This window comes from Lissotriton helveticus, chromosome 5_1, assembly GCF_964261635.1.
Source record: "Lissotriton helveticus chromosome 5_1, aLisHel1.1, whole genome shotgun sequence".
Lineage (NCBI taxonomy): Eukaryota > Metazoa > Chordata > Amphibia > Caudata > Salamandridae > Lissotriton > Lissotriton helveticus.
The window spans coordinates 130,796,384-130,822,397 of NC_136065.1; the positions used below are offsets into that span (position 1 = coordinate 130,796,384).

The 26,014-nt window shown below is 46.2% G+C and overlaps 1 protein-coding gene across 1 annotated transcript in view; it reads right to left on the reverse strand.

Annotated features, from left to right (window-relative positions):
* Nucleotides 1–26,014, reverse strand: part of LOC144754260 (protein CutA homolog) — a 286,931-nt gene that overhangs the window by 192,081 nt on the left and 68,836 nt on the right. The window contains exon 2 of the mRNA XM_078641880.1: nt 19,504–19,652. Coding sequence (XP_078498006.1) covers nt 19,504–19,652 — 149 coding nt within the window. The remainder of the gene's footprint in view (nt 1–19,503; nt 19,653–26,014) is intronic.

Genomic DNA, 26,014 nt, shown 5'->3' on the forward strand with positions numbered 1-26,014 from the left:
AATGTAAATGTAAATGTGGGTGTACTTGTAAAGCGCACTGCGACTCCATGGAGTATCCTGGCGCTGAAGACCGCTGGGGAACCCGCCCTGGTTTTCCCTGTGAGATGGTCCCTTTCTGGGTATCTCCAAGGTGAAACCAGGCATCCCTGGTGTCTGTGGGGGGCCGTTGTAGAGATGAGGCAAGCTTAATGCCCAGAGTTGCCGAGTGTGTTCCCTGGTTAGAGTAGGCACCGAGGCGAGAATTATCGAGTCCGTTTTGACCCTGGTCCACGACCCTGCCGCATCAGGAATTAAACCCTGGTCCCGGGCCGTTCTCTGCTTACGGGTCTGCCGCCTCTAACCAGTGAGCCACACTACTCCATGTATTGTCAACACTGGTGCTTGTGACAGCCTGCCACAAGGTGGGTCTGTCTGGCTAACTTGGAGATGACCACAACTACAGTTAATTATCAATTCAAAATACATTAAAAAAAGTCTAATACCTGCCGCCCAAGCCATTCTTATAGCTTGGGGGCCCTGAAATACTCCGGATTGTCAGACTTGTAGGAGTGTGAAGGTTAGTAGTTGTGCTATTACTATCATTGGCAGCATGGCATGGGCAATGCGTGGTGCAAGCCACAGTCTCACCCTGATGGGAGCCCTGGCACTTATTTTTTTACAAATTAAGCACTGAGTCAAGTGCAGGGCATCGGTTATACATAGATGGTATGGGCTGGGTTTAAGTGTGGCACAGACGTATTACACTTAAACGTGAGAATGAAAGAGCTCTCACCAGTCCCACTGGTGCATTAAGGGCCATTAATAAGATTCTTAACAAACACTGTGACAATATCGGTATGTGTCAAAATATCAAGTTGTTTCTACCAACCTACAAAATATCGATTTCTGTTATACTGTGAAGGTACATAGATGTGAAATTAAGAATAGTAAAGCTTTACCTAGCTAAATATAAGAACAATAAATCCATGTTATCTCTCTATACTTACTTTGACGATATAGTGGTAGTTGATGTTCTGGATCTGAGGGTTTTGAAGGTCATATAAAAACTCGCTAATGTGGTCTAACACTACCTCACCCTTCTGTGCGAGTGATGTTGATTCTCACCTGTATGAGATAAATGTGGAGAGTTGAAGCAAAGTTTAGTTCCTAGAGCCGTGCACACTTTGCCGCACCGCTACATTTCTCCCTGGCTCTTGAACCCGCTTGAGTAGAAGCACAGTGTTGTAATCGTCGCCAGCCATTGTAAGAACCTTCAGGATTGAAAGAATGGATTTCAAACTTTTCCTTTATGTCAGGATCGACTCATAGCAACTTCAGGCAAGGGATGTTTAATCCACACAAAGCATGGAATAATCTTCAAGAACTGCAAGTATCTCACCTTCAGTGGCAATCTGTGTACAATCGACTAGACAAATAAATAATATCTCAACCAGGTGCCAGGGCTGTAGTCAGGAGCCCTCTGCAGCTTGCGCCACACTTTGCCGCTGCCAACGTTGCCAATGACACTACCAACACAACTACTAACCAGCACACTGATATAACTTTGACAGTTCAGACTATTCTAGGCCCCTAAAGCTAAAATAATGGCTTGGGCAGCAGGTATTAGTTGTTTTTAGTTTATACCGAATTAATAAACAATTGCTGTTCTGCTCATTTCTAAAGTATACAAATACGCCACAATGTGACAGCTGTCATAAGCGCCCGTGTTGACAATTACATCATACCTGCTAACTCACACGGTGCCACCATGCGTTACACGATTTCGGCTCCTTTCACCTGTTCATCCAATGAGGAGCCGAAATCACACGTGGCAGGCAAACCGAGCTCAACCCCACTGCAAACACTTCGGAGGCTTTAAAGTGACCCTTTGTTATTACTTTTGTTTTGAGAGGCGTTGGGGGTATCTTGGTGAGGGTCAGAGTGCCTGTTAGGTAGCTGTCCGCACGTAGCCCCGGCCCCTCCAAGGTCCCGCTCCCTCCTCACACTGTTGCATCAATTTGTAGTTGGCAGGTATGATTAAGTGCAGGTGTGTAGCACCGGAAACTAGAGGCTCAAATTAAGCACTGATTCTCCACCTCACACCAGGGCAGCAGCTCCCACTTCACATCCCATGCACACATCCTTCTCCCAGTTCTATATAGTTTTAACAGTAACTATGGGAACCAATAGGGAAAAGAACCAGAGGGGGTTCTGCAGGAAACCAGACAGCCTGCAGTAAATATTTGCACAGCAACATGTATTCAGAATTTGAGACAAACTCCCTATTCAGTCATCAGTGCAAGGCAGAAATCCGAGCACTGAGTTATGCTAAATGTGGCCAGAGAACATATTTACAAAGTAAATGTTTATTAGCAGTGCATAAACCCGTACGTTCTAAAGAACCGATGCAATCCAAGTAATCCTGACAGAAATTTCTATAAAAACAGCAATTCTGAGCGAAAATGAAAGAAGATCTCTTTTTCAGTTGGGTTTTGTAAATTTGCGCATTTGTATTTTGATTAACCACCAGATGCATCAAGCATACATTTTGCGATTCCTTATTTGCGAAAAATAAGGAATCGCAAATAAGGAATCACAAATAAGGAATCGCAAAATGCAATGCATCAAGAAATTGCTAAAAAAATTGCGATTTCTTAACGGCCCAGATGCATCGAACAAAACTCCGCTTTGCGAACGGATTTTTGTTTGATGCATCTGGGCCATAGTGAATTAATTCCGCCCCGAAAGACAGCAATTCGCAATATTGCCAAGATTAGAACGCAGACCTGGGAATTGCGCGACATATATCTATTTACAATTGTAAATATAAAACAATAAGCCATAACTAGCTGGAGACAAACTGGTCGAGGTTACTCTAGTCAAGAAGTTCAAGCTTACATTCGCCGATTGCTACGAGGTTCAGAACTGGCTGAGATTTGAGATATCACTGAAAAGTCCTACCAATGCCGTTTTTCATGCAGCGCTTTAACCCGGTTTCAAAGCTCTAGGTTCCTTATTAAAGAGAGAAACTGTGAGAGAAGGAGCCAAAGGGGGCACTTGGAATGTGGCGGCAGGTGACACCGCTGTGGATCCTGGATGTCCTGCCACACTTTAGCTCTCCCCCCTCTTTTGGAGATGGGGAGGCCACTAAACTTCAGACAGTGGAGCCGAAGTGGCTTTGTCATCGGAAACCCATTGTAGCACATTCGCCACAGGGCCGGGTACTGACAGGGTCGGAAGACCCGCCTGGGAGAGGCATGGTGGTTTTAGACATGGAACAGGCCAACCTTGTGCAGTTAAACATTCTGACCGCACACAGCGGGGCTTGCAGGTTTTGTCAGACCACGTTCTTCCTGCTCAAGAACCTCCTCTTTGGAGGTCTTCCACAGACACTTCTTGTTCCCTCTTGTGCCAGGGTCAAGGGGGTTCATGCGCTTCAGAAGTTTATTTATCTATTGTTAAAATTGCATTCATCTGACGCGACATTTGCTGTGTCAGTGTGTTTGAGAACTTTTTGATGGGAGGCTTTGTGCCCTTTGTACCAGATTTGTCTCTCTGTCTGTGTGTTGTTGATGAATGAAAGTGGCCTAGCTAGGGTGACCAACTGTCATGAGTGCAAATTCAGGATGGTAAGTGTAAAAATTCAGGACAAAGCGTCAAAATTCAGGACAAAAATTCAGGACAAAGGGTCAAAATTCAGGACAAAACTTTGGGACAAAGGGCAAGCTTTACAGACAGAGGAAGTTGCACGAAAGTATAAAAGTGTGTAAAAAGACAACCACTTAAGTACAAGTCAAAAAAAGATTATTTTAAGTTGAGACAATAGTGCACTTCCAGGTTTTTTGGTATGTGCGCAGCTTTCAGCAACTGTGCAGGTCTTGGGGTATTTCATATGATAATAATCTATTTATATGGTTACTGCACTGCGTTGTCCAATCTGATATTTTGTTTACAACTCCTAGTCCTACGCAGGCATGTTTGGTGAGAGAAGCGGTCAGGAAGATCTGTTCGGATAGACTTTGTTAGTAGCATCTCATATCTGAGTGCCATTGTGAGATGTAAAGCGGCACGCATAGGTGAACTAAAGGGAGGACTGCTGTGATGAACCCACTACAGGGAACGCATTATGGGTGTCTCAGCAAGTAAAAATTAAAATATGGAATCTAACTTTGCTTATGGGGGCTTTGCAGAGAGTTGCACAAGCTGACGGAAGTCACAAAAGTGCTTTTCCCTGCAACTTTCTTAAAGAAGGTGCTGTCGATACATTATCATATAGTTTATTTTTGACGCCTTGCCCATTGCTACAAACACAATATGTATGTATATGTATGTATAAACCATTTTATAGCGCGCTCAATTACTTGGGAGTATCCTGGCGCGGTGGGAAATGGCAGAAGAAGACAGGGCGGAGATCCACTTATGTCACAGTTTTAAAAAGATGGGTTTTCAAATTTTTCTTAAACTGGGCTACGCACTGAGTGGAGCGCAGATGGAGAGGAAGGGCATTCCAGGCCCGGGCAGCAACCACAGCTATGGACTGGCCCCCTAGTCTAGTTCGCTTAAAGCGAGGAAGAGTCAGCTTGAACAGGGAAGACGATCTAAGAGCTCGTGTGGGAGCATAGAAAGTGAACCACTTCTTCAAGTAGGCAGGTCCCTGATCATGGGTTGCTCTAAACGAGAGCACCAGGGATTTGAACAAGATGCGTTGTGACACTGGCAGCCAATGAAGGCTACACATGTGAGAGTGAACGCTCTTCCATCTCGGAACATTAAATAAAAGACGGACAGCGGCGTTCTGGATAACCTGGAGGCGTTTAACCAGATAAGCAGGGATACCGCTAAACAGGGCATTCGCGCAGTCCAACCTTGCTAGGATGAGAGCTCGAGCGACAGTCTCCTTTGCCTCTCTAGGCAGCAGTGGAAAAAATCTTCGTAACATTCTCAGAGTAGCAAAGCATGTCCCGGATAGTTTCTTTATGTGGTCCTCAAATCTTAGGTCCTCGCCAAACCATATGCCAAGATTTTTTGCGGGGCCTCCCATCACCTTGGGGCTGGGAATGTTCGGGGGCCACAGCGCATTTTTAAAGTTGGAAGGGAAGGAACCATAGAAGAGGGCCTCCGATTTGTCCTCATTACATTTCAGCTGGGCCCTAGTCAGCCAGCGGAAAACTGAGGACAGACAAAGCTGGACTGTTGAAGTGTCCAGATGGTCATCAGGCCAAGTAAACAACAACTGCGTGTCGTCGGCGTACCCTATAATCTTAGCCCCATACTGTTCCGCCAAGTATACCAGGGGAGTAATGTAGATATTGAACAGTAGGGGACTAAGAGTGGATCCCTGTGGGACCCCAGTGAGGAGTGGTCTGGGTTCGGAGGCATGAGGCGGCATCCAGACCTGCTGTGTCCTATCTGATAAAAATGAGGACAGCCAGGCCAGGGCACCACCACCGATGCCTATAGCAGACAGCCTGGCGAGAAGGAGCTTGTAAGGAACGGTGTCGAACGCGGCAGAGAGGTCCAACAAAATCAGGACTGCTCTGCCGCCTCCGTCCAAACACTCCCGGATAGACTCCGCCATCTCAACCAGAGCTGTCTCCGTGCTATAGGCCGCCCTGAAGCCTGATTGAGCTGGATGCAGAGCATTAGAGGTCTCCACAAAGCTCTCAAGTTGACGAAAGACCACTTTCTCACATATTTTGGCCAACGCTGGCAAAAGGGATATGGGACGATAATTCCCAAGAGCAGTAGCGTCCAGCCCTGGTTTTTTTAGAAGCGGCAAGAGCTTTGCCTGCTTCCAGCCTATGGGAACCTCTGCTGAAGATAGAGAGATATTCACTATCTGAGTGACCTCACTGCAGACAATACTAGCCACCTCTGAGAGTACCCGAGCAGGGCAAGGGTCAGAGGGAGAGCCCGATTTAAGGGACTGGAGAAGAGGCAGTATATCACATTCCGCAGCCAGAGAAAAGTCTGTAAACTGCTGGACATCACAGTGGCAAGGCATAAAGGGAGGGCCAGCCACTAAGCTATCCACTGGCATCGCAGAAAGCAGATCCTTCTGAATCTTGGCTATTTTGTTAATAAAGAAATCAGACAGATCCTCACACCATTGCACAGAGGAGGGGAGTATGGGAGTGTCAGCAACAGGGGATAAAAAACTTTTAACAATAGAGAAAATCTCTGTACTGTTATTTTCCGCTTTAGCGATTCTCCCTGCGTAATAGTTCCCTTTGGCTATCTTAATAGCGGTATAGTAGTCCTTTTGGGCTGTGCGTAAGGCGGATTTTGACTCCGGACTATACTTGAGTCTCCATGCTCGCTCCAGCTTTTTACATCCCAATTTCATCTCCCTCAACTCTGGAGAGAACCAAGGTTGGGAGGGAGTGCGACGAAACCTGGACATGGTAGTATGTTTCGTAGAAGCATCAGCTGCCTGCAGCACCCACCCATTGAAACCACTAACCGCCTCCCCTATCACAGGAGTCAGCTTCGGGCGGGCTCTAGATAGAGCCTGGCCGAACGCAACCAAGTTGACCTTCTGGGGATGGCTCATGGGCAGTGCAGAAGCTGATCTACCTGCACCCTCCACCTCCCATGAAAACCTAATAAAATCATGATCCGACCACGTTACTTTTTCTGACTTTAGCGCCTTGATGGAAAAGTTAGAGCAAACCAGGTCAAGGAGATGGCCTCCAGCATGAGTCGGAGAAACCACCCATTGTTTGAGCTGTGCTAGCTCAAAAACTTCCTCCAGTCGGCGAGCCTCGGTAGAGTCAGAGACATCTACATGGATGTTGAGGTCGCCAACCAGAAGAAATTTCGGGAAGCTCAGGGCCCGTGGCACTATGCACTCCTCTAGAGTATCAATAAAGTGGCCAGTACGGCCCCGAGGCCGATAAATCAATGAACCTCCCAAGGTGAAATGAGGATTGATAGTAAGAGAGAAGTGGAGAATTTCTCCATCAACCACTGCGTCGGACTGCTCAGAGGCGAAGTGCTACCCCTCCTTAAAGATCACAGCTAGTCCGCCCCCTCTGCCTATGATCCTATCAACTCTAGCGATCTTAAATCCTCTAGGAACAGCAAGTTCAATAATCGGAGCGCACGAGTTTGTGAGCCACGTCTCCGTGATGAAAAGGAGCTCAAGCTGACCATCCACAAGTGTTTCAAAAATGTCAGCTGCGTGTTTCACCATGGATCTAGCATTGATTAACCCAGCCCTAATAGCCGTGTGATCAAAACCACTACCTAATCGTGGGGGTAGAAGAGGCTGGGCAAGATAACCACAGCTCGAACACTTCACCGCAGCACAGTCCCGCCCCATCTTCATACACATACCCCCTCCGGCTGGAAGATTAAGCTTCAGAAGGTCATTACGGGAATACCCGATCCTGGCAATCACAATACGGCCGGGGGGGAGGCGGGCAAAATGGCTGGCCCTGGGCCTGTCCGAGGCACGGACGGGCACAGACGGGCCCTCCTTTGGCGCTCCTTCGGCACACAGACGGTGCGCCCGCTGCGCAAGACCCTGCGCGTTCTGAGGGACATCTCTATTTAAGGCCCAAGCCCCTCCCCGAGCTGGACCGCTAACTCGAGTCCAGCAGGGGTCTGGGACTCACCAAAGATGGCGCCCGACCTGGCCCTCCACAGCAATCGGCACTATCAAGCCGCGGTGGAACGGGGCACAGGGAGACAGGGAAGCAGCGCACAGGATATTAAAAAACGGTACAGTTAATAAACAGCATACATCACAATTATTAAATCAATTGGGTGTAAAATGGTATTTTTAAAATGAGCTAATGCAATAATGCTGCGCAGAGCGAGTGAGCAGAAGAGAAGCTCTCGCAGTCTGCTCGCCTTTCCCAAACGAAATCGCAAGGTGCTGCCACCACCCTGATCAGTCGCGCAGGCTGGCAGAATCCAATTCTATTTAAGGCCCAAGCCCCTCCCCGAGCTGGACCGCTAACTCGAGTCCACCAGGGGTCCGGGACTCACCAAAGATGGTGCCCGACCTGGCCCTCCACAGCAATCGGCACTAGCAAGCCGCGGTGGAACGGGGCACAGGGAGACAGGGAAGCAGCGCACAGGATATTAAAAAACGGTACAGTTAATAAACAGCATACATCACAATTATTAAATCAATTGGGTGTAAAATGGTATTTTTAAAATGAGCTAATGCAATAATGCTGCGCAGAGCGAGTGAGCAAAAGAGAAGCTCTCGCAGTCTGCTCGCCTTTCCCAAACGAAATCGCAAGGTGCTGCCACCACCCTGATCAGTCGCCCAATATACATCTCAAGCACAGCTCATGGCACTATGAGGCTCGCTCTAAAACTTCACACTTCACCTAAAACTTCACACCTAAAACAAAACATGCAAACATTTACAATTACGAGTGTAACATTCAGGTACCAGTTGGGTGTGACTCAAAATGTCATATGCATGATTAATAGATCCCACACGTAAGCACACAGCAAATACAGAATAGGAACACATAGGAAAGGGAGTAGCCAGAAAATGTAAATACCTTCCACTTTGAAATAAAGCTCTTACGGCACCAAGAAAGCAAAGTAAGTCATCACAACCCTCCCCAGCAGATATTTCTTGTCCAAGGATCTAGCCATTCATCCTTCCATCAAACCCCTGATATCCACCATTTTAAATGTACATTCTGTCATCTATTAATTCTTTCATCCATCATTCAGTCTTTATTCTGTCCTTCCGTCTTTGTGCCCATCCACATCAAACCTTTTCAACCATTTGCAAACCTATCCATCATCTATCCTTCCATCCATCATTTCACTCATTGGTCCCTCCATCCACCCTTTCACTCATCCATCCATCCATCCACCCTTTCACCGAATCCATCCTTTCACTCATCCTTCAACTCTTCCATCCAGCCATCCATTTACTCATCCATCCATCCAGCCATTTACCCTTTCACCCAAGCCATCCTTTCACTCCTCCATCCATTCTTCTACACATCCATCCATTCACTCATCCATCCAACCATATACCCTTTCACCCATCCAGTCATCCTTTCACTTTCTCATCCATCCACCCAGTCACTCATCCGTCCACTCATTAAAACCTTTCACTCATCCTTCCTTTCTTCAAGCTCTTCACCCTCCCTTTCACTCATGTGTGCATTCTTTCACTCATCCATCTTTACATTCTTCTTTTCACTCACCCATGCAGCTATTTGCCCATCCATTCAGGCCAACCATTCACCACTGCATTTACTCATCCATCCATCCATTCTCCCATTCTCTGTCATTCCCCTTTCACTTACCCACCCATCCTTCCATCCACCCTTCACCCATCCACACACTCATCCATTTATTCATACACTCATGAATCCATCCATTGACCCCATCACTCATCCATCCTTTCTCTCATCCATCCACCCTTTCAATCATCTATCCATCCTTTTGTCCACCTACCCTCCTTTTCACTCACTCATCCATCCTTATAAACACCCTTCACTCATCCATCCATCCTTTCACTTATCAATTCATCAATCCATCCATCATTACCCTCAACCATCCACTCGCCCATCATCCATCCTTTCACTCATCCATCCATCCTTTCACTGATCCATCCACCCTTTTAACCATCCATCTACCCATACATCCATCTATATACCCCCATCCATCCTTCCACTCACTCATCCATCCATCCTCTCATTATCCATCCATTCTCCCTTTCACTCATTCATTCATCCTTTCACTAATCCATCCAGCCATTTACCAATTATTTCACTTACTCACCCACCTTTTCACATTAATTATGAGCTGAGACTTTGTCTGCAGAGTTGCAGACAGAAGAGGCCCATCAAGAACTTCACCCCTGCTGTAGTTCCTAAAGCAAGAGGTGCGGGGGGATGGGGGTTAACAGTTAATTATTAATCCAATATTTATTAAAAACGGCTATTACCTGCAGCTCAAGGCATTCTTATAACTTTGGGGGCCTAAAATATTCAAATTCTCACAGTTGTAGGAGTGTGATGTGTGGTAAATGCATTGTATTATCACCAGCAGCATGGTAGGGGCAATGTGGGGTGTAAGCTGCAGACGCTTCCTGAAGAGAGCACTGGCTCTCATTTTTTTGTTTACAAATTGAGAACTTGTGGGTTTCATTTACTTACGGGTTTAAATGCGCTTTTAAAGTCTCAGTATTCTCATTTTCATAAGCAGGCCGAGTTCCGAGTGTGAGAGGGGCAGGAGAGCCTTCAAGCCCACTCATGGTCCTTTCACAAGTGCAAATGCCTCTGTTTGTTTGTTTCTAAATGCTTCAAATGGGCCAGCAGCCCCACTCTCTGCATAACTTTCTTTTTTTTTTTTTTTCCCCCCCATTAACTACGCTGCATTTTTTATTTTAGATTTGCAAAAGGTCTCTTGATAGTTTACACAGAAACGCTTTTGCGAATGTAGGCGTCACCTTATCACTTAATGTGCCATTAAAATTAACATTATTGCACACAGATTTGTATCAAACACCATCTATGCTTATGGAAAACAAAACACATTTCGGCTTTGGTAGACTTTGAGATCCTGTGGGCAGCTTTGAACTCAGCAGGAATGGCAGGCGATGTTAGCAGCCCAAACTGCCCCATTGTCATTCTGTATGTGGCTATCAGCCCCACACAGAATGACAATGGGCAGCGAGCTCTTGTGCTGGAGCATAGGTGGGAGGCGCCCCATCAGGGAGCTGAGGCCTCTCACAGGGAACAGCTCTGTTCCCTGCAAGGCCCAAATTACGGACAAAAGGCATCCGTTAAAGAAACCTTCTCGGACAACGGACGTGAGGTCCAATTTACGGACGGTCCGTGAAATTTACGGACGGTTGGTCACCCTAGGCCTAGCCCCGTGGTGGCTGCTAGGACTTCAACACGCACCAGCAATGTTAGACAGTATACACGTTAATCATACAGTTTAATTTCAGAATTTTCAAATTACATGGGCTGGTATGACAGATCAATCAGTGTGTGGGCTGTTTTTGGACTGTTGGTAGGGCAGTTTTATGGTCTGGTGCCGTAACAGCCCATCCCCTGCCAAAGTGGAGGAGGGAGCAGGGTGGTGGGGAGCATTCTGGGACAAATATATATATATATATAATAAATAAATTAAACTTACCTAAACGCCGCTGCCATCTCCCGCCGCATCACGCTCTTTTTGCTTCTGGCCCTGGGCCCAGGCTCCCAGCCTGCCCTGCAGCCAATCCTGAAGCTGCTCTTGCATGAGAGCAGCTTCAGGATTGGCCTGAGCACCGGCAACTTACGCTCCCAGGCAGACTGGGAGCCTGTCCCTGCCCTCTCCAGTCCCAGCAACTCAGCTGGGGCTTGAGAGAACTTCACTGTGCATGATCGGTTTGGCTGCCCTGAGACGGCCGGCCAAACAGCTCATGTGCAGCGAAGGGAGTGCATCTATCACTCCCCCAACAGCAGTCATCCCCTGGACCCACCCCCAAGAATTATCAGAGTCTTGGGGATGCGTCTAGGGGATTAAAATAAAACGAAAATAAAACAGGTTTAAAACTTGATTTATTACCGTTTTATTTGCTGGTGGTGGCGGGGGAGCGGTGCTCCTCCGCTCTAAGAGAGGCCGCCGCTGGTCTGGTGAGCCATTTTTTCTGTAGATTTTCCTGGTTTTAAAATAAACTTTGTTTGCAGCAAGCTCAAGTCCATGCAATCTTCCATACCTTTCAAAACAGTTATACAGCATGTGTCTTTACAAGTTCAAAACTGCCCGATCGGCACACATGTGGTACTTTTTAGCATACAAATTCCCTAGTCGGGCCACTTTTATTTTAGTACTCCGACCTATTAAAGTCCCAGTCTAACACTGGCTGTATGCTGCAGGTCAGCTGCCCCCCCGGATGCAGCCCATAGCTGCCTGTTGTAAGAATGCTGTTCATAGGTACAGTCCAAAGCCATCTGTAGCAGGATAGCTGTTCATGGGTACAGCCCATAGCTGCCTGTTTCAGTTTATAGTTTGTAGAGGATGTTAGGGATCATGAATAAGTGTATTTAACGGGTTGTGAGGAGTTTTTCGGGTTCACTGATGAGTGGAATTTAGTGATGGTGCGCTTTTGTTTAGTGTTCAGGGGTAGGTGGAGTGAAGGAGTGTTGAGAGGTTTTTAGGATTTATGCATGGGCATAGTTTAGGGCTGTGATTATTATGTAAGGTTGAGTGATGGGTATAGTATAGGGGCTGTAAAGAGTTTTTAAAGTCAATAAATGGGTGGAGGTTAAGGTGGTGAAGGGTATTAAAGGTTCAGAGATGGGTGAAGTTTAGATGAAGAAAGCTTTTTAGGGGTCATGAATGGGTGGAGTTTAGGGGTGATGAAGGGTTTTTAGTAGTCTGGAATGGATGATGTTTAGGGGTAGTGAGGGATTTTAGGGGGTGAGGCACGGGTGGTCTTTAGGGATTGTGAGGGTGATTTTAAGTTCCAAGGATGGGTGGAGTTTACGGGTGGTGAGGAGGTTTTAAGAGTTCAGTGATGGGTAAGGTTTTTTCATAGAAAGACGTTTCTAAGGTTCAGGAACGGGTGAAGTTTAGAGATATAAGGAGGTTTTAGTGTTGAGGAACAGGTGGTATTTAGGGGTCAGGGATGGGTGAAGTTTAGGCGGTTGAAGAATTTTTCAGGTTCAGATTTGGAGGGAGCGGGTGGGGTTTAGGGGAAGAAGGGGCTTTTAGATCAGGGAAAGATGGAATTTAAGAGCCAGGGATGGGTGTCGTTTTGGCGTGGAGAAGTTCTGTTGGGGGAAGGGATGCAGATGTTATGGGATTGTGATGGTGTCAGTGATCAATGTTGTTTATGGGCGGTGAGGAGCCAGTGAATTAAAAATATCAGAAGTAATTGTTTGACAATGTAAAAAATATAACTTTGAAGTAATGTCCCCTAAAGAGAAGCACAAAATAAATACCTCTGACAAAACTGAATTTAAGGCATGTAATCATTGCATTCAAACCTTAAAAATAGCCCTGCAAAATCCAATACAAAAAAAAAAGACATTCTATGAATTGGGGTCTATGCAATGGTAAATGGCATTCATCCTGCAAATTTCCATTAAACAATTTAGGTGAAATGGTTTCTCAGTAATAGTAAAGGAAATTGTTTTTCTATGAAATCACTTACAATCATCCTTTATGGCAATCACTACTAGGGTATCACCAGAAAGGGGCATCAGTATGACCCTAGACGCATTGCCTATGGTACATGGGCTTTGACTGGGGCCTGGAGATGCAACATTTCTCTTAATCTAAGGCACAGAAGTTTTAGGATCGGCAAAGACAGAAAGAAAGTAGAAGTTGGTGCAAATAAATTCTCATTTTTGGGAATGAGCGTAGAATAAATGGTTGAAAATATAACTGGTATTCAGGTATTTGGCAGCAAGTTTGGCTTTTTGAGAGCAGCGAAGATCTGTTCACATTTTCAAGCAATCTTTGACTAAGATATGAGTAACCACAGTATACATTTGTGGGAATCGTGTGAAAAGGGAGAAGAAATTAAATAGTCTTTATTAGTGACCTATCCTCCAACAATCCTTTTTGAAGTACTAGTCAACACGAGAATGTATAACAACAAAAATAAACGAATGAAATAGCAACTGAAATTAAAAGGACATTTTACTAAGAATTTAAATGAGATTCCACAGAAAGATTTTGCACAATTATACATTCATCTCGCTCAAATGTTCATTGGGTGCATTTGCAGCTCACTGTCAAACTCCCAATCATGCACCACACTATGTGAGAGAGCCAATTATTGTGCACAAGGTTGGTGCATTGTGGCATGTTCGACCTCCATGCACTGTGCAGCCTATCACCTCAAACCATGCAAGCCCCGTTTGTGAACCATGGACACCCGCACAGTGTGAGTTATAGGCGATTATACTTAGTGCATATTGGTGTATAATTTTCCGAACAGACTCTCAGGGTTGTTATGATATTCCTTGGTTCAATGATGACACAGATTATATTGGTTTAAAGAAGATATACTTTTTCCTTGTGTGCCTGCCATGGTTCAATATTAGTGAATGCAAAAAACAACAAGTGATGGACAGAATGCAGAACAATGTCATACTTTCACCCCAGTACAGAGATCTGGGCCTAAATCCATCGTTTTTTTGCTCACCATGCCATTCCAGTTTGAACCCAGCCATATGCAAATCAGTCTTGACCCTATGCCCCATGGGAACAGTCCAGCCCGAAATGCCAAGCTAGGTCCTCCCTGAACAGGAAACAAGCATCCAAGGACCGGTTTCGGGCTTTCAGCCCTCATCAGCCTGGATAGCTTGATTCCAGTGGCATGGAGAGCCGGGACTCACGTCTGAGCATACCCATCCCACTCGGGGTGACAAATGCAAAAAACAACAAGTGATGGACAGAATGCAGAACAATGTCATACATTCACCCCAGTACAGAGATCTGGATCTGGCAGTTCGGGCTGGACTGTTCCCATGAGGCACAGGGTCAAGACTGATTTGCATATGGCCATGTCTGAACTGGGGTGCCTTGGTGAGCAAAATAACGATGGATTAAACCCAGATCTGTGACTCGGGGTGAATGTTTTGCCATTTTGCAACATTCAGTCCATCATCTTGTGTGTTTTGCTGTTCACCCTATGTGGGAAGGGTATGCCCAGGCGTGGGTCCCATGCTCACTACGCCACTGGAGTCAAGCTATTCCGGCTGAAGACGGCTGATAGCCAGAAACCGGTCCTAGGATGCTTGGTTCCAGTCCAGGGAAGACATGGCTTGGCAGTTCAGGCTGGACTGTTCCCATGAGGCGTAGGGTCAAGACTGATTTGCATATGGCCATGAACTGGGGTGGCTTGGTGAGCAAAATAACGATGGATTAAACCCAGATCTGTCACTGGGGGTGAATGTTTTGCCATTGTGCAACATTCCGTCCATCATCTTGTGTGTTTCAATATTAGTGAGTGCCCGCAATAGTAGGAACACCTCTTTAGGCTGTGTGCTATTTTTCCAGAAATTAGTCTCATTCTTTGCCTAGCCGGTCTCCTACCTGACTACTTCTTCACTTGGTGGAGCCACCCTCTAACAGATCGCTTTAGTGTTCAGGGAACCCCAAGCTGACCAATTGGATTTGAAATACACAAGAGTCATCTTGGCTTCAACTTGTCATTTCACTATTCCAGGTGACATTAAATCGGACTAGATGCCCCATATCATCCAAAAGTGCTTACATTAATTGATTCAAAGGCCAATCTTGGTCTGGACCAACAGTTTAGCTTCTCCATACACTCAGCTGAACATATATTAGATTCAATCTTTTCCATAGATCCAACTCTCAGGGTCTCTCCACTATTGCAGCTAGATAGGTAAAGCATCACGTTATTCTTTTCGATCTCGCTAATCACCTTCACCTCGGTCACTTGCTCCACCACTCCCTCTCCTATGCAAGCCTTCGGATTAAATTTCAGCATTCTAATTTGAGCCACGCTTTGGCGACTAATGCTTCTTCTAATGCGATTATCTCTCACAATAATAAAAGTGTGGTAGCATATAACCTCTTGATGACTAATGCTCTGAACTCGATTGCCCGTTTTTAAAAACTTCGTCCTGAAAGCTCCATTTCTTCTGCACACAGTTTTTCTGTTGATCCTGCCGAAACTAATGGTAGCTGTAAACATCTTGAGAGCTCTTAGACAACAAAAAAAGGAATGAAAAAGGATTTAAAAAAGAATGGATAGCCTACTTTTATACACACATTGCGTCTTGAGATTTTTTTCTATAGTTTGAAGTCCTTTTAATCCTCCTCACCTAGCATCTTCTGTTGCACCGTGATCGGTGTCCAGTTGGAGATGGTGGGCTGGCTCGTGTTTCTGCTTGGCAGGGAGCGTCTGTGGTGCCTGGTGGATGGTCGATTAATTTGTCGTAGTTGTTTTTGTTCTTGAGATGGAAATAGATTCCAAGCTTGTCGCAGAGGTCTTGGGATGGGATGATGTCTGTGGCTTTGCTGCATGGGTTGCTGAATTATTGAATGACACTGAAAAGTTCCTTGGAGTTGGTGGAGTTAGCCAGAATTTTTTTGTGGATGAAGTTCCTCTTGGTGGCTCTGATCTGGTTGTGGTAGTCTGTCATGGCGTTCTTGTAGGTGGTGTGGTTTTTAGTTGTCTTGGTGTTTCTCCAGTTCTTCTCCTGGCATCTGCAGGTGCGTCTGGCTTCTTGGTGAGCGGTGGTGAACCAGGCGGTTTTCCTGGGACGTTGTTTGTCTGGGTTGCGCAGAGGGGCGAGCTCGTCTGCGCAGTCAGAGATCCAGGTGTGGAGTTCCCTGGCTGCGTCATTTTGCGTTGGATGCCCAGGTGTGGTTGTCTCGGTGAGGGTGGAGTTAAGTTTCTCGTCGGTAACCTTGCTCCAGTTCCTTTGTGGGGGGCGTAGGGCTGGTTTGGGTGCCTTGCGTTTGTTGATGGCGAAGTGTAGGCAGTGGTGGTCGGTCCATGGTGGCTGCGTTGTGTGGCTGAATTGTATGCTGTTTCCTGCTGCGAAGATTGGGTCGAGGGTGTGTCCTGCTCTGTGGGTCGGTGTGTTGACGAGTCGTTTAAGTCCGATGCTGGCGAGGTTGTCACGAAGGATAGTGGAGTTGGGGTTGCTGGGGTTGTCGAGGTGGAAGTTCAGGCCTCCAATGAGTATGTAGTTTGTTGAGGCAATGGCATGGGGTGCGATGAAGTCGGTGATGGTGGTGGTGAAGGGTGTTCAGGGGGCGGGGGGTCTGTAGACTAGGGTTCCTCTTAGTGTGGCTTAGGGGTGCTCTGGATCTGGAAGTGCAGGTGTTTGGCGTAGAGGAAGGTTTCACTGGAGGTGGTGAGGCGGAGGGTGCTCTTGTGGGCAATGGCGAGGCCCCCTCCTGGGTGGTTGGGGAGGTCTTTCCTCTGGATCTTGTATCCATCTGAGATGGCGTTGCTGATGTCGAGGGCGGAGGATGCCTTGGTCTAGGTCTCTGTGAAGAATGTCATCTCGGGCGAGAGAGAGTCGAGTAGGTTCCAGCTTTCCATAGCGTGTTTGTGTACGGAGCGTACGTTGAGGATTTTAGGGTGTTGCCGGTACTGGCGTCGGCGGTGGTGGCGGTGAGGGTCTAGCAGCAGTGGAGGCAGGAGAACTGGCCGTGGGTCGTATTCGGTGAGGCCTGTTGGCATTCTCTAAGCCTTCCAGGGTTGAGTGCGAGGAGGGTGGTGGTGTCGTAGCGATGGGTAGTGGGAGGTCCAGGGGTCCTGGCAATGGCCGTGTCGCCGACGGGTGCAGATGGGCTTGCCTTTGGCGAGACTTCAGCGTGCCTGCGGCATGCCCGCTGCGCTCGTCTGCTGCGCGACCACTAAGCGGCCGCCACTAAGCAGGGGAGGTGGGAGGGAGGAGAGGCTGGGATGCGAGAGCAGGGGAATTCGGGGAGGGGAATTCCGGTGGGAGGGGCCGCAGGGGCAGCAGCGGCGAAAGGCAAAAGGAACAGGCAGGCATGAGAAAATAAAAACAGTGGTGGAATTAGAGTAAGACACAGATGGGCACAATAACAGTGGCACAAGAGGGAAAAAATATGAAAAAAAACAGCTGAGAAAGGTTACAGTGGTTGCAGGCAGTCTGGTCCTAGTTAGGGCAGGCAGCAGGCGCAGGAGCGGGCAGCAGCCTCGAACCTCCCAAGGAGGAGATCGGGGTCTGGAGGCAAGAGACGGCACAGCAGAGCTGCCGGGAGAGAGTGCACCTAGACCTAGGTTATATGATTATAGTCGACTTTTGATGTAGGTTTCTACAGTCTGGGGCCTAACAATTTTTCACAATTGCTGCCGACACCACTGATAGAATTTTAAAAAGCCAGGTTTTCTGGTTTGTTGCAGGTAAATGCTTCAGGAACCCTGAATTTTGCAGCAAACACCATACTCTCACAGTCTTCCACATGTAAATGTCTTCAGATCAAACCTGCCAAAATGTACTTGAGGAAAAATACTGGAAAATACCAGGACATGTGGATTTTGGTTCAGGAAACACCAAATTCTACATGTTACATCCCATTCTGTGGGCAAAATCGGAAAAGGCGATCACACCCAATAAATTCTGAATACCTCAGTGTCAGATTTTTTTGGGTGTGATAATTATCGCATCTGACACCGGGCCTTAGTATTACAGCAACAAGTTACTAGGCCCATTTTGTTAATGAGCTAAATCCCTAAACCTCCACCCAACCGTCTCTCTGTCACTGATCAACACAAAGGTAGAAAACAGTCCTTGCAAGTTGCTATGTTCAACCATAATTCAAGCAACGGTTGAGAACCTCGTCCACCCATGGTGGTGTAGCAAGAACACGGTGAGCCCAAGTGAAACAAAGGTAACTTGCCTCATCACCCCCAGGCTTTGTATTAAAAGACAGCCACTAACTGGACCCCTCAGTGGACCAGTGGCTAATTTGTAAAACAATAACTGCCAGGGTCCTTGTCAGGAAGACAGAGCAGCTTGCACCATCCATTGCATCTGCCAGCGCTGCCAATTACAGTCCCATTGAAACTACTAACCATCACACTCCTACAAGTGTGACAAGTCATACTGTTCAAAGCCCCCAAAGCTATATGATTGGCTTGGGTGGCACATATTAGTGATTGTTAATGGATATTAATTAATAAACAGCTGCTGGTGTGCTCATACCTAACTTTATCAGACAATGCCACCATGTGGCAGACTGTCACAAGCGCCGGTGCTAAGAATTAAATGCTGGTGCTGAGCACTGGAAACCACAGGCTCAAATTAAGCACCCGTCAAACCGTCAAAGCCCTGGCCACGGGGCCACTGTACCTGCTGCATGTTTGATAACCCCGCCCCTTTCTCACCCATGAAGACGAGACCCTACCAGAGATTTAAGCTGTCTGCTGTCTCTGGGTACTATGGTTTCCAAAATACTTCTCTACAAAATTATTTATGTGCATATTTTTGATATCACACCATGGGGCATTATAGGTACTTCGAGTGCACTGAAACAGTGTAAGATATGGGAGATGCAACAAAAACAGCGGTAGTTATCTGCTCTGCCGGACGGAACATCCTGAACTGTACTGTAACCATAACTAGGGGTTTAGCGAATAACTTACTCCTGGGGTTAATGATTATACTTCTCTTATAATTATTTTTCCCCTTCTACATCGTATTTACTTTTTTGATACATTATTTTAAATCAGTTTTTACTCCGTTTTGCCTTTGCATTTTTGGTTGTTGTGTTTCAAGGATGTATATATCTTAACTCTATCTCAGTATAGGGTTTTCATTCCATCAATTGATGGCACGTACAGTTTGCAACACTTCTCACCTTCTGGAATTTTACCCGGAATGTTCCAGGTAGCACCAACATTTGTTATACCACACCAGGCAATAAACATAAATAAAGGCTCCGCTGTCAGGAGTGAGCTGTGCAGGCAAGAAAGCCAGAACAAAGCCTGTAAATAAAATATGAAATCCAGTATTTCATGTCAAGTGCTGCTTTAATTATTCAAAAGGCATGCTGTCCATGAAACGGGTACTGTACCTTGCAATATCCTTTGCTATTTCCTCATTAGGGCAGTTGATGAATGAGACAGAATGTCTCCCAGAGATGTAGCTTCCAGTCAATGCAGAGTGCACCTGGAGGCTCACACTCTTTAGCACTGGGTACATCATACAAGAGCAGATCATTACCTAAAGGGAAGCGAAATAAAACCATGTTTAAGTGCCTGTGTTTCACATATATACTAAAATATTTGAGCACCAGCAAACAGTCTGCAAATGCGTTGCTAAGAACTCGTGTTGACATTTCCCATCTAGTTCACAACAGTTCCCATCTCCAGCAGAGGTGTCAGGAGCAGGAAGCCAAGGTGAGACTTGCCAATGGGTAGCTGGTAGCAGCAGTGTATCCAAATATTCCATATTAATATATATTTTTGAAGCCGCCTTCTACCCATTGCTAGATTGCACTATGCCAATGCAAGGGATAAAGCAGAGGTGCACATCTTTCTATATTGCAAACAACCCGGCGTTTAAAGATTTCCAACTCTGGTGGCAGCTGGAGTTTTTAGTGGCATTTGCCACACTTTAAATACCTGATCCCACAAAATCATAAAACAAAGTATGAGGCCTGCAGTCCTTTCCTCAAGGGCTCCAGGGGTCCTTCCATACAGAGTTAGAAGACCATTTTGTTGTCTAAGTACGTAATTCTTTGACTGTTGAAGGGTGGTAGGGGCATTCTTCAGCCCAAGCGTGTGACCCAGAACTGGCTGAGTACCACTGGGGCTCCAATGGAAATGTCTGTATTTTCATCAGGGTAAAAGTAATCTGCAAATAGCCACTGGTCAGATCAAAGGTGCTAAACAAACCTACCATGCCCACAAGCGCATCTGCATAAACTATCAGGGGAGCATCAGTCTTGGTGTCCTCACTGAGGCAGAAAATATACACAAAAGATCAAGTTTGTGGTGCTTTGCTTAGGCGCCACCAACACTGGACTTGCCTGTGAACTTCATGGCTTTTCACTGACATTGAGGTCCAGTATCATGGCCACTTCTGCTCTGATACAGGCCTGAACTTAACAGAGTGTTTCCAGTATTCAATGTTGTGTCTACACACCAGGATCAACCCAGACAGTCAGGGAAAACAGGCTGAGAGTTTTCTCAGGACAGCCCTTAACTCTTCTTGCTTTGTAGGCTTCAGATTGTGAAAGTTCCTTCCATGGATCCACATTTCGGGTCTCTCCAAAGTAAGCCAGCGAGGGGGTCACAGCACTCCTCCTCTTTCTTGTGGAAAAGTAAATTTTGCCATGTTCTGTGTCCCTACGCGTCCTCCATCATATGTTATGTGTGCATGATTAAATATGCATATGTATTCCCCATGTTCGATTAAAGACGCAATTTTAGTTGTGTCCATCTCTAGTATGTCTATTTTCAGTTCTCGTGAAAGCTACGAATATCAGGCCTATGTAAAGCTACGTTGCCACGTTTCTCAGTGTGCACGTTATTCCATTGTAAAGTCCCCGTTTCTAGGCCTCAAAAGGGCCCGGACACCAGATTCAGCTCCTGTCTCCTGAAGCCTCGCTGAGGAGCGATACAGCCCCCACCTGTATCCTCGACCCTTCACTTACTTCCTGCCTCGCAGTGCCCGGCTCAGCCTGGCTCTGCCTCTGAGTCTGCCAAGAGTATGTTATGATTCCAGTTATCAGTTCAGTCCTCCTTCTCTGCATTCCTAAAGCTACTGAATCGCATCAATAGTTTCCGTCATTGTCTAGCCTTTACGGCTCCACGTTAGAGAAATACTGCATTTAATGCTCATTTAATATTCTTCATCACGCACTACATGTAGAATAATGCATGCTCCAGTCTTAGAGTCCGTTAGCCTTTACTCCGATAACTTTTGGATTCTATCAACATGTTCTCTAAACATCAGATACTAGATACTGCTTAGGTACATGTCGCCCTGACTCTCCAGACTTCAGTCTCTGCTCCTAGCACAGAGTTCATAGCCCCCAGCTTCTTCTAGTAACACGTCATTGCCAAGTTTGCGCGCACCACCAGGTTAGAGGTCCCGGCTCCTTAGGTAGCCCCCTCCATGTTTCCGCCCCATTCATGACATATTCTGTTACGTTTGCATCACATGTCTATGTATACGCCTCTGTTACACCTACTTTCACCCTTATCTTTCGCGACTGCTATTGACCACACCCACTGCTCCGCCTATCATATGTATTGTAATGCAACTGTTTTAGTATATATGATCATGTCTTGTTATTTAATGTTACGCCGACCCCGATTCTGCCCCCGGCAGCGCTGCCATCCTGTTCCCGTGCAGGTTGTCCTGTTCCTGTCCTTTATGCTGTATTAAACCTGCAAACTCCTACTACCTCGAATCTTGACTCTTATTTATTGAGCTATCTGTTATTCATTTATCCATTCAAAAAATAGAGGTATTATTTATTTATTTACCACATAATGGCGCCCGAATAGGGACTTGCCCTTTCCCCACGCGCCGGTGAAGCCACGCCGGCCCCCTGACCCTCTGCAGCCGTGACGGAACCATACCGGCCACGTGCAGATATTTCTGCTTCAAGTATCCCTCAGGCCCACGGAGGAGACGGAGGTGGCGGTCCAGCATCCAGACGAGGCGGTGGAGGAACGCGGCGAGTCCCGACCAGAGCCCAAGCCGAGAGTCCAAGGTCCGAGGTATCCGGAGGCCCACCCGTAACAGAAGTCCGAAGTTCGTCCGTCCGGCGTCGAAGCAGTCCAGTCCCGTCCGAGGCCTTCCGTTCTTGCTGCCCGGTGAGTACCGTTGCTGGGGTAGTATCTAGACAGGGTCAATCTAATTGACTCTGGTCCGTGGGTTGGTGGTACACAGACCCACAAACGAAGTGTCCACTTCGGTGGATGCGGGTCCTGACGTGTCTCTGTATGAGACCGGTAAGTTTCGTACTGTTTCAGCAGTGCATCTAGTTTCTGTTCTAGTCAGTTCTGTTCTCGAGAAAATTCATGTATTCTGTTTTCCGTATTCCAGGTAGTATTCTGTTCGAACTGTTATTCTGAATGTTATTCATGTATTTTAATGTCGTGGTATGAGTGCGAAGTAATTATCGTGTTTATTGTGTATTGTGTTGTGTCCAGGTTATAGATCAGTCATGCCGCTCTTTTCAAAACTGCGTCAGTTAAAAACCAGAAAAGGTCTGCTAGAAGCAGCAGTTCCTGTCCCGCCTAGGGACAGTCCAGGTCATTTTATGTATCAGAAGCATGGCATAAGTGCCATACTATATCTAGATTTATGGGTAGAGTATACCAAACAGTTAGAAGAAAAGTATAGATGGCCTGTATCAGGCACATGGGATGCCGAGTGCATCATGAGAGTAGAAGAAGCATTATGGAAAAAGAAAGCCAGACAGTCACAGAAAGATGCCATCGAGTTATGGCGCAAAGAATCTCATAAAAGAACCGAAAAAGAAATCAGAAAGTCAGAATTAAGTAGAGAATCCTTGGAACGAGCCCAGGAAAGGGAACTAATCGAGATAGGTGAACGAGTTAAAACCGAACAGTCAGACAGACAGAGGCATGCTCTTGTTAAGGGTATGTATCCTCTTCTTGCCGAGGGCTTGCCAAAAGCGACCCCAGAGGCATCCAGTAATTTCCCGCCACCACTAGTTCCGACCAAGCTACGTCACAAACCGACCGCAGCTGATATTTTCATTTCGTCCTATTTGGACGACACCGTCCCGGAATATGCAAATCCTGTTCCTGCTCCGCCAGTCCCTGTAAATCAGGCACTTCCCGCTCCTCCAGACACCGGAGTACCTGTTACGGTACCCCCGGTCCAACTCGCCATACAAGTCCAGCCTGCATTTCCATTTCCCACTCTGCCAGGACGAAGAGCATCAGTAGACGACTCTAGTTTAGGGGCCGCAGGGGGAGGTACTCCAGGAACCCCGCCGCCACACAAGCGTTTAACGTTAGCCGAATTACATGCACAAGCGTCACAGCGTACGCCCAGGTATCAGTCTGTTGCAGAAATAAGAAAAGCCCTTACCGAATGTGGCTATGATCCAGTCCCAGGCGAGGATAGTATGGTTTTATATTCATTACGTGTGAGAAAGGTGACCGAGTATCTAGTCACCCTACCAGATATGAAAGAAGATCTAGACAGAATATATCGTTTCATCCGTACAGGGGATGATCCAGAAAGTATTAGTGACGTCATGTGCCAAAGAAAAGTTGAAGTCCAGCTCATGATATTAAAGTTTCTGATTAATTGTCTAATAAGGGAACAAGATTATCCGACCAAAGATCGAGCCGAAATGAAAGTCCTGACAAGGTGGAGTGATAATATAGCCGAGGGTAAGCACAAGACTATCAGTAGTATAGAGAGTATGTACAAGAAGATCCGTAAGGAAATAATAAGGATACACGAACAACGTAAAGAAGCACAAGTAAGCGAGAAAGAAAATGACTCTTCTACAGAAGAGGTAGAGGACGAGAATCCCGACAGAATAGCGTATGTAGGAAAATCTAGATTTCCAGATCGCCATTTGCGCCTAGAACACAAGTCAATTTTTCATCATCCAGCACCAGAACAAGGTTCTCTAGAACAAGTATTTCAAGCTACCGATCACATTCTGAAATCACGAATCGGTTATAGCGAGTTAAGTACCATGCATGAACAAGAACTAGTCCGATCAGCAGTCCAATGGATTACTGATTCTACCACTTTTCCAGACGAAATAGTGGCACAAATGTTCCTGAAATTTCCCCCAGCCGAGCAACGACTGGCGGGTATGTATATGATCCAGCACCTCATTACATTGTATGAGGGTCAACATTCTGATCCAGGTCCGTTACACGATGTCCTGAACGAGTTACTCCAGTATAGATGGAAAGGTTTAGGTACCGATTTAATTAGTGTCATTCTAGAACAGCGCCACAAATATAGTATGTTTTTGAACCCGCATTTTGTTCATGTCTCACCCCCAGAAAGTAAACCCTTTTACATAGACAGACAGAATGCGTTACGAGAAGTGCATCCAGTTAAGACAGAGGGTGGTGAAATGCAACGAGTGTTTGTTTACACCCCGATCACAAAGATGGAACTCTTAGAGATGAAGAAGTTAATTCCCTGTCATGATAAAGATCCAGCAGGGTTCCACCGAGAATTAAAAGACATGCTCCGTATGGGAGAATACACGTATCCAGACGTTATTAAAATGTTAAAAGTCCTGTTGCCCGCAGGGGTATATGAGAAACTCAAAGAAAAAGAATGGGAGGTGGGAGAGAAAAAGATCGATTGGGCAGTTCTAGAAGCCGAAGATAAGGCACGAGTACCAGGTACCGGTCTTGGAGATAAATGTAAAGAATTACCAGAATTGTTAATACAAGTTTTACCCAGATTATTGACAACTAGAAAGGAAGACTGGGATGCAATCTCAGCCTGTAAACAGAAACAAGACGAAGATATTAGTGATTATTATTCCAGATTTGAGAAATGTTTTACCATAAACAGTGGCCTCAAGACAAGTAGTGAGTCATACCCTCATCTTTTTGTTACTAAATTAGTCGAGAATTCAAGTCCACAAATTAAAAACCGAGTTTTGAAAGTCGAAAGTACCTGGCAAGCTAATACCCCGTCCCAGATGTTACAGATGCTCCAATATCACCAGAATAGAATCAGAGAAGAGCAAGAACATGAAAGGAAACGTATGAAAGACACGAAAATGAAAGTACTAGTTGCACAATCTGTTCCTCAAGACAGTCAGAAGAGGGGTACAAATCAAGCCAGTCATCCTGCAGCTCCCGTTAAAGGGAACTGCAATTATTGTAAACAGCCAGGTCATTTTATAAACGAGTGTGCAGTTCTGAAACACAACATAGCTACCGGTAAGACTAAAGAAAGACCACGTCCGCCGAGACAAGAACAAGTTACACAGACTCCTCAGTCACAGAATGCACCACAGACAGTTACAGCACCGCAGCCTATTGCTGCAACACAGCATGTTACACAGCAGATGTACCAGTATGCTCAGTCCGAGTATCCAGAGTATCAACCGTATTCATGAAACAGCCTAGAGAGGGAGGTAGGCTTGCCTCTCATCGAGATACCTGTAGATCAAGAGGGTCCCTATGTTCATAGTCAAGTATTAGGGAAAGACAGAAAGTTTCTGATTGATACAGGGGCAAGTAGGACCACCATCAGTCACGCCGAAGTTCCAGGGGCTCCGCTCTCAGGCTCTAGAAATGTTTCCCTTGGATTTTCAGGAAGACCTATCGTAAATGAAATATCAAAGCCAGTTACTCTAGAAGTAGGTCCATTGTCCCGCACTACTGATCTGTTACTTACTAAGTCATGTCCAGAAAACCTATTAGGCATTAAGACACTGAAAGAGTTAGGTGCAGTTATATGCTGTTCCCCAGAGGGAATACGATTGTTCCTACGTGACTTCAAGGGTCACTATGTATTACGAGATTTTGATCCAAGATTGTCTAATGTTCCGCAGCATCTATGGGCGCAAGGTCCAACTGATGTTGGCTTTATGCAAATCACAC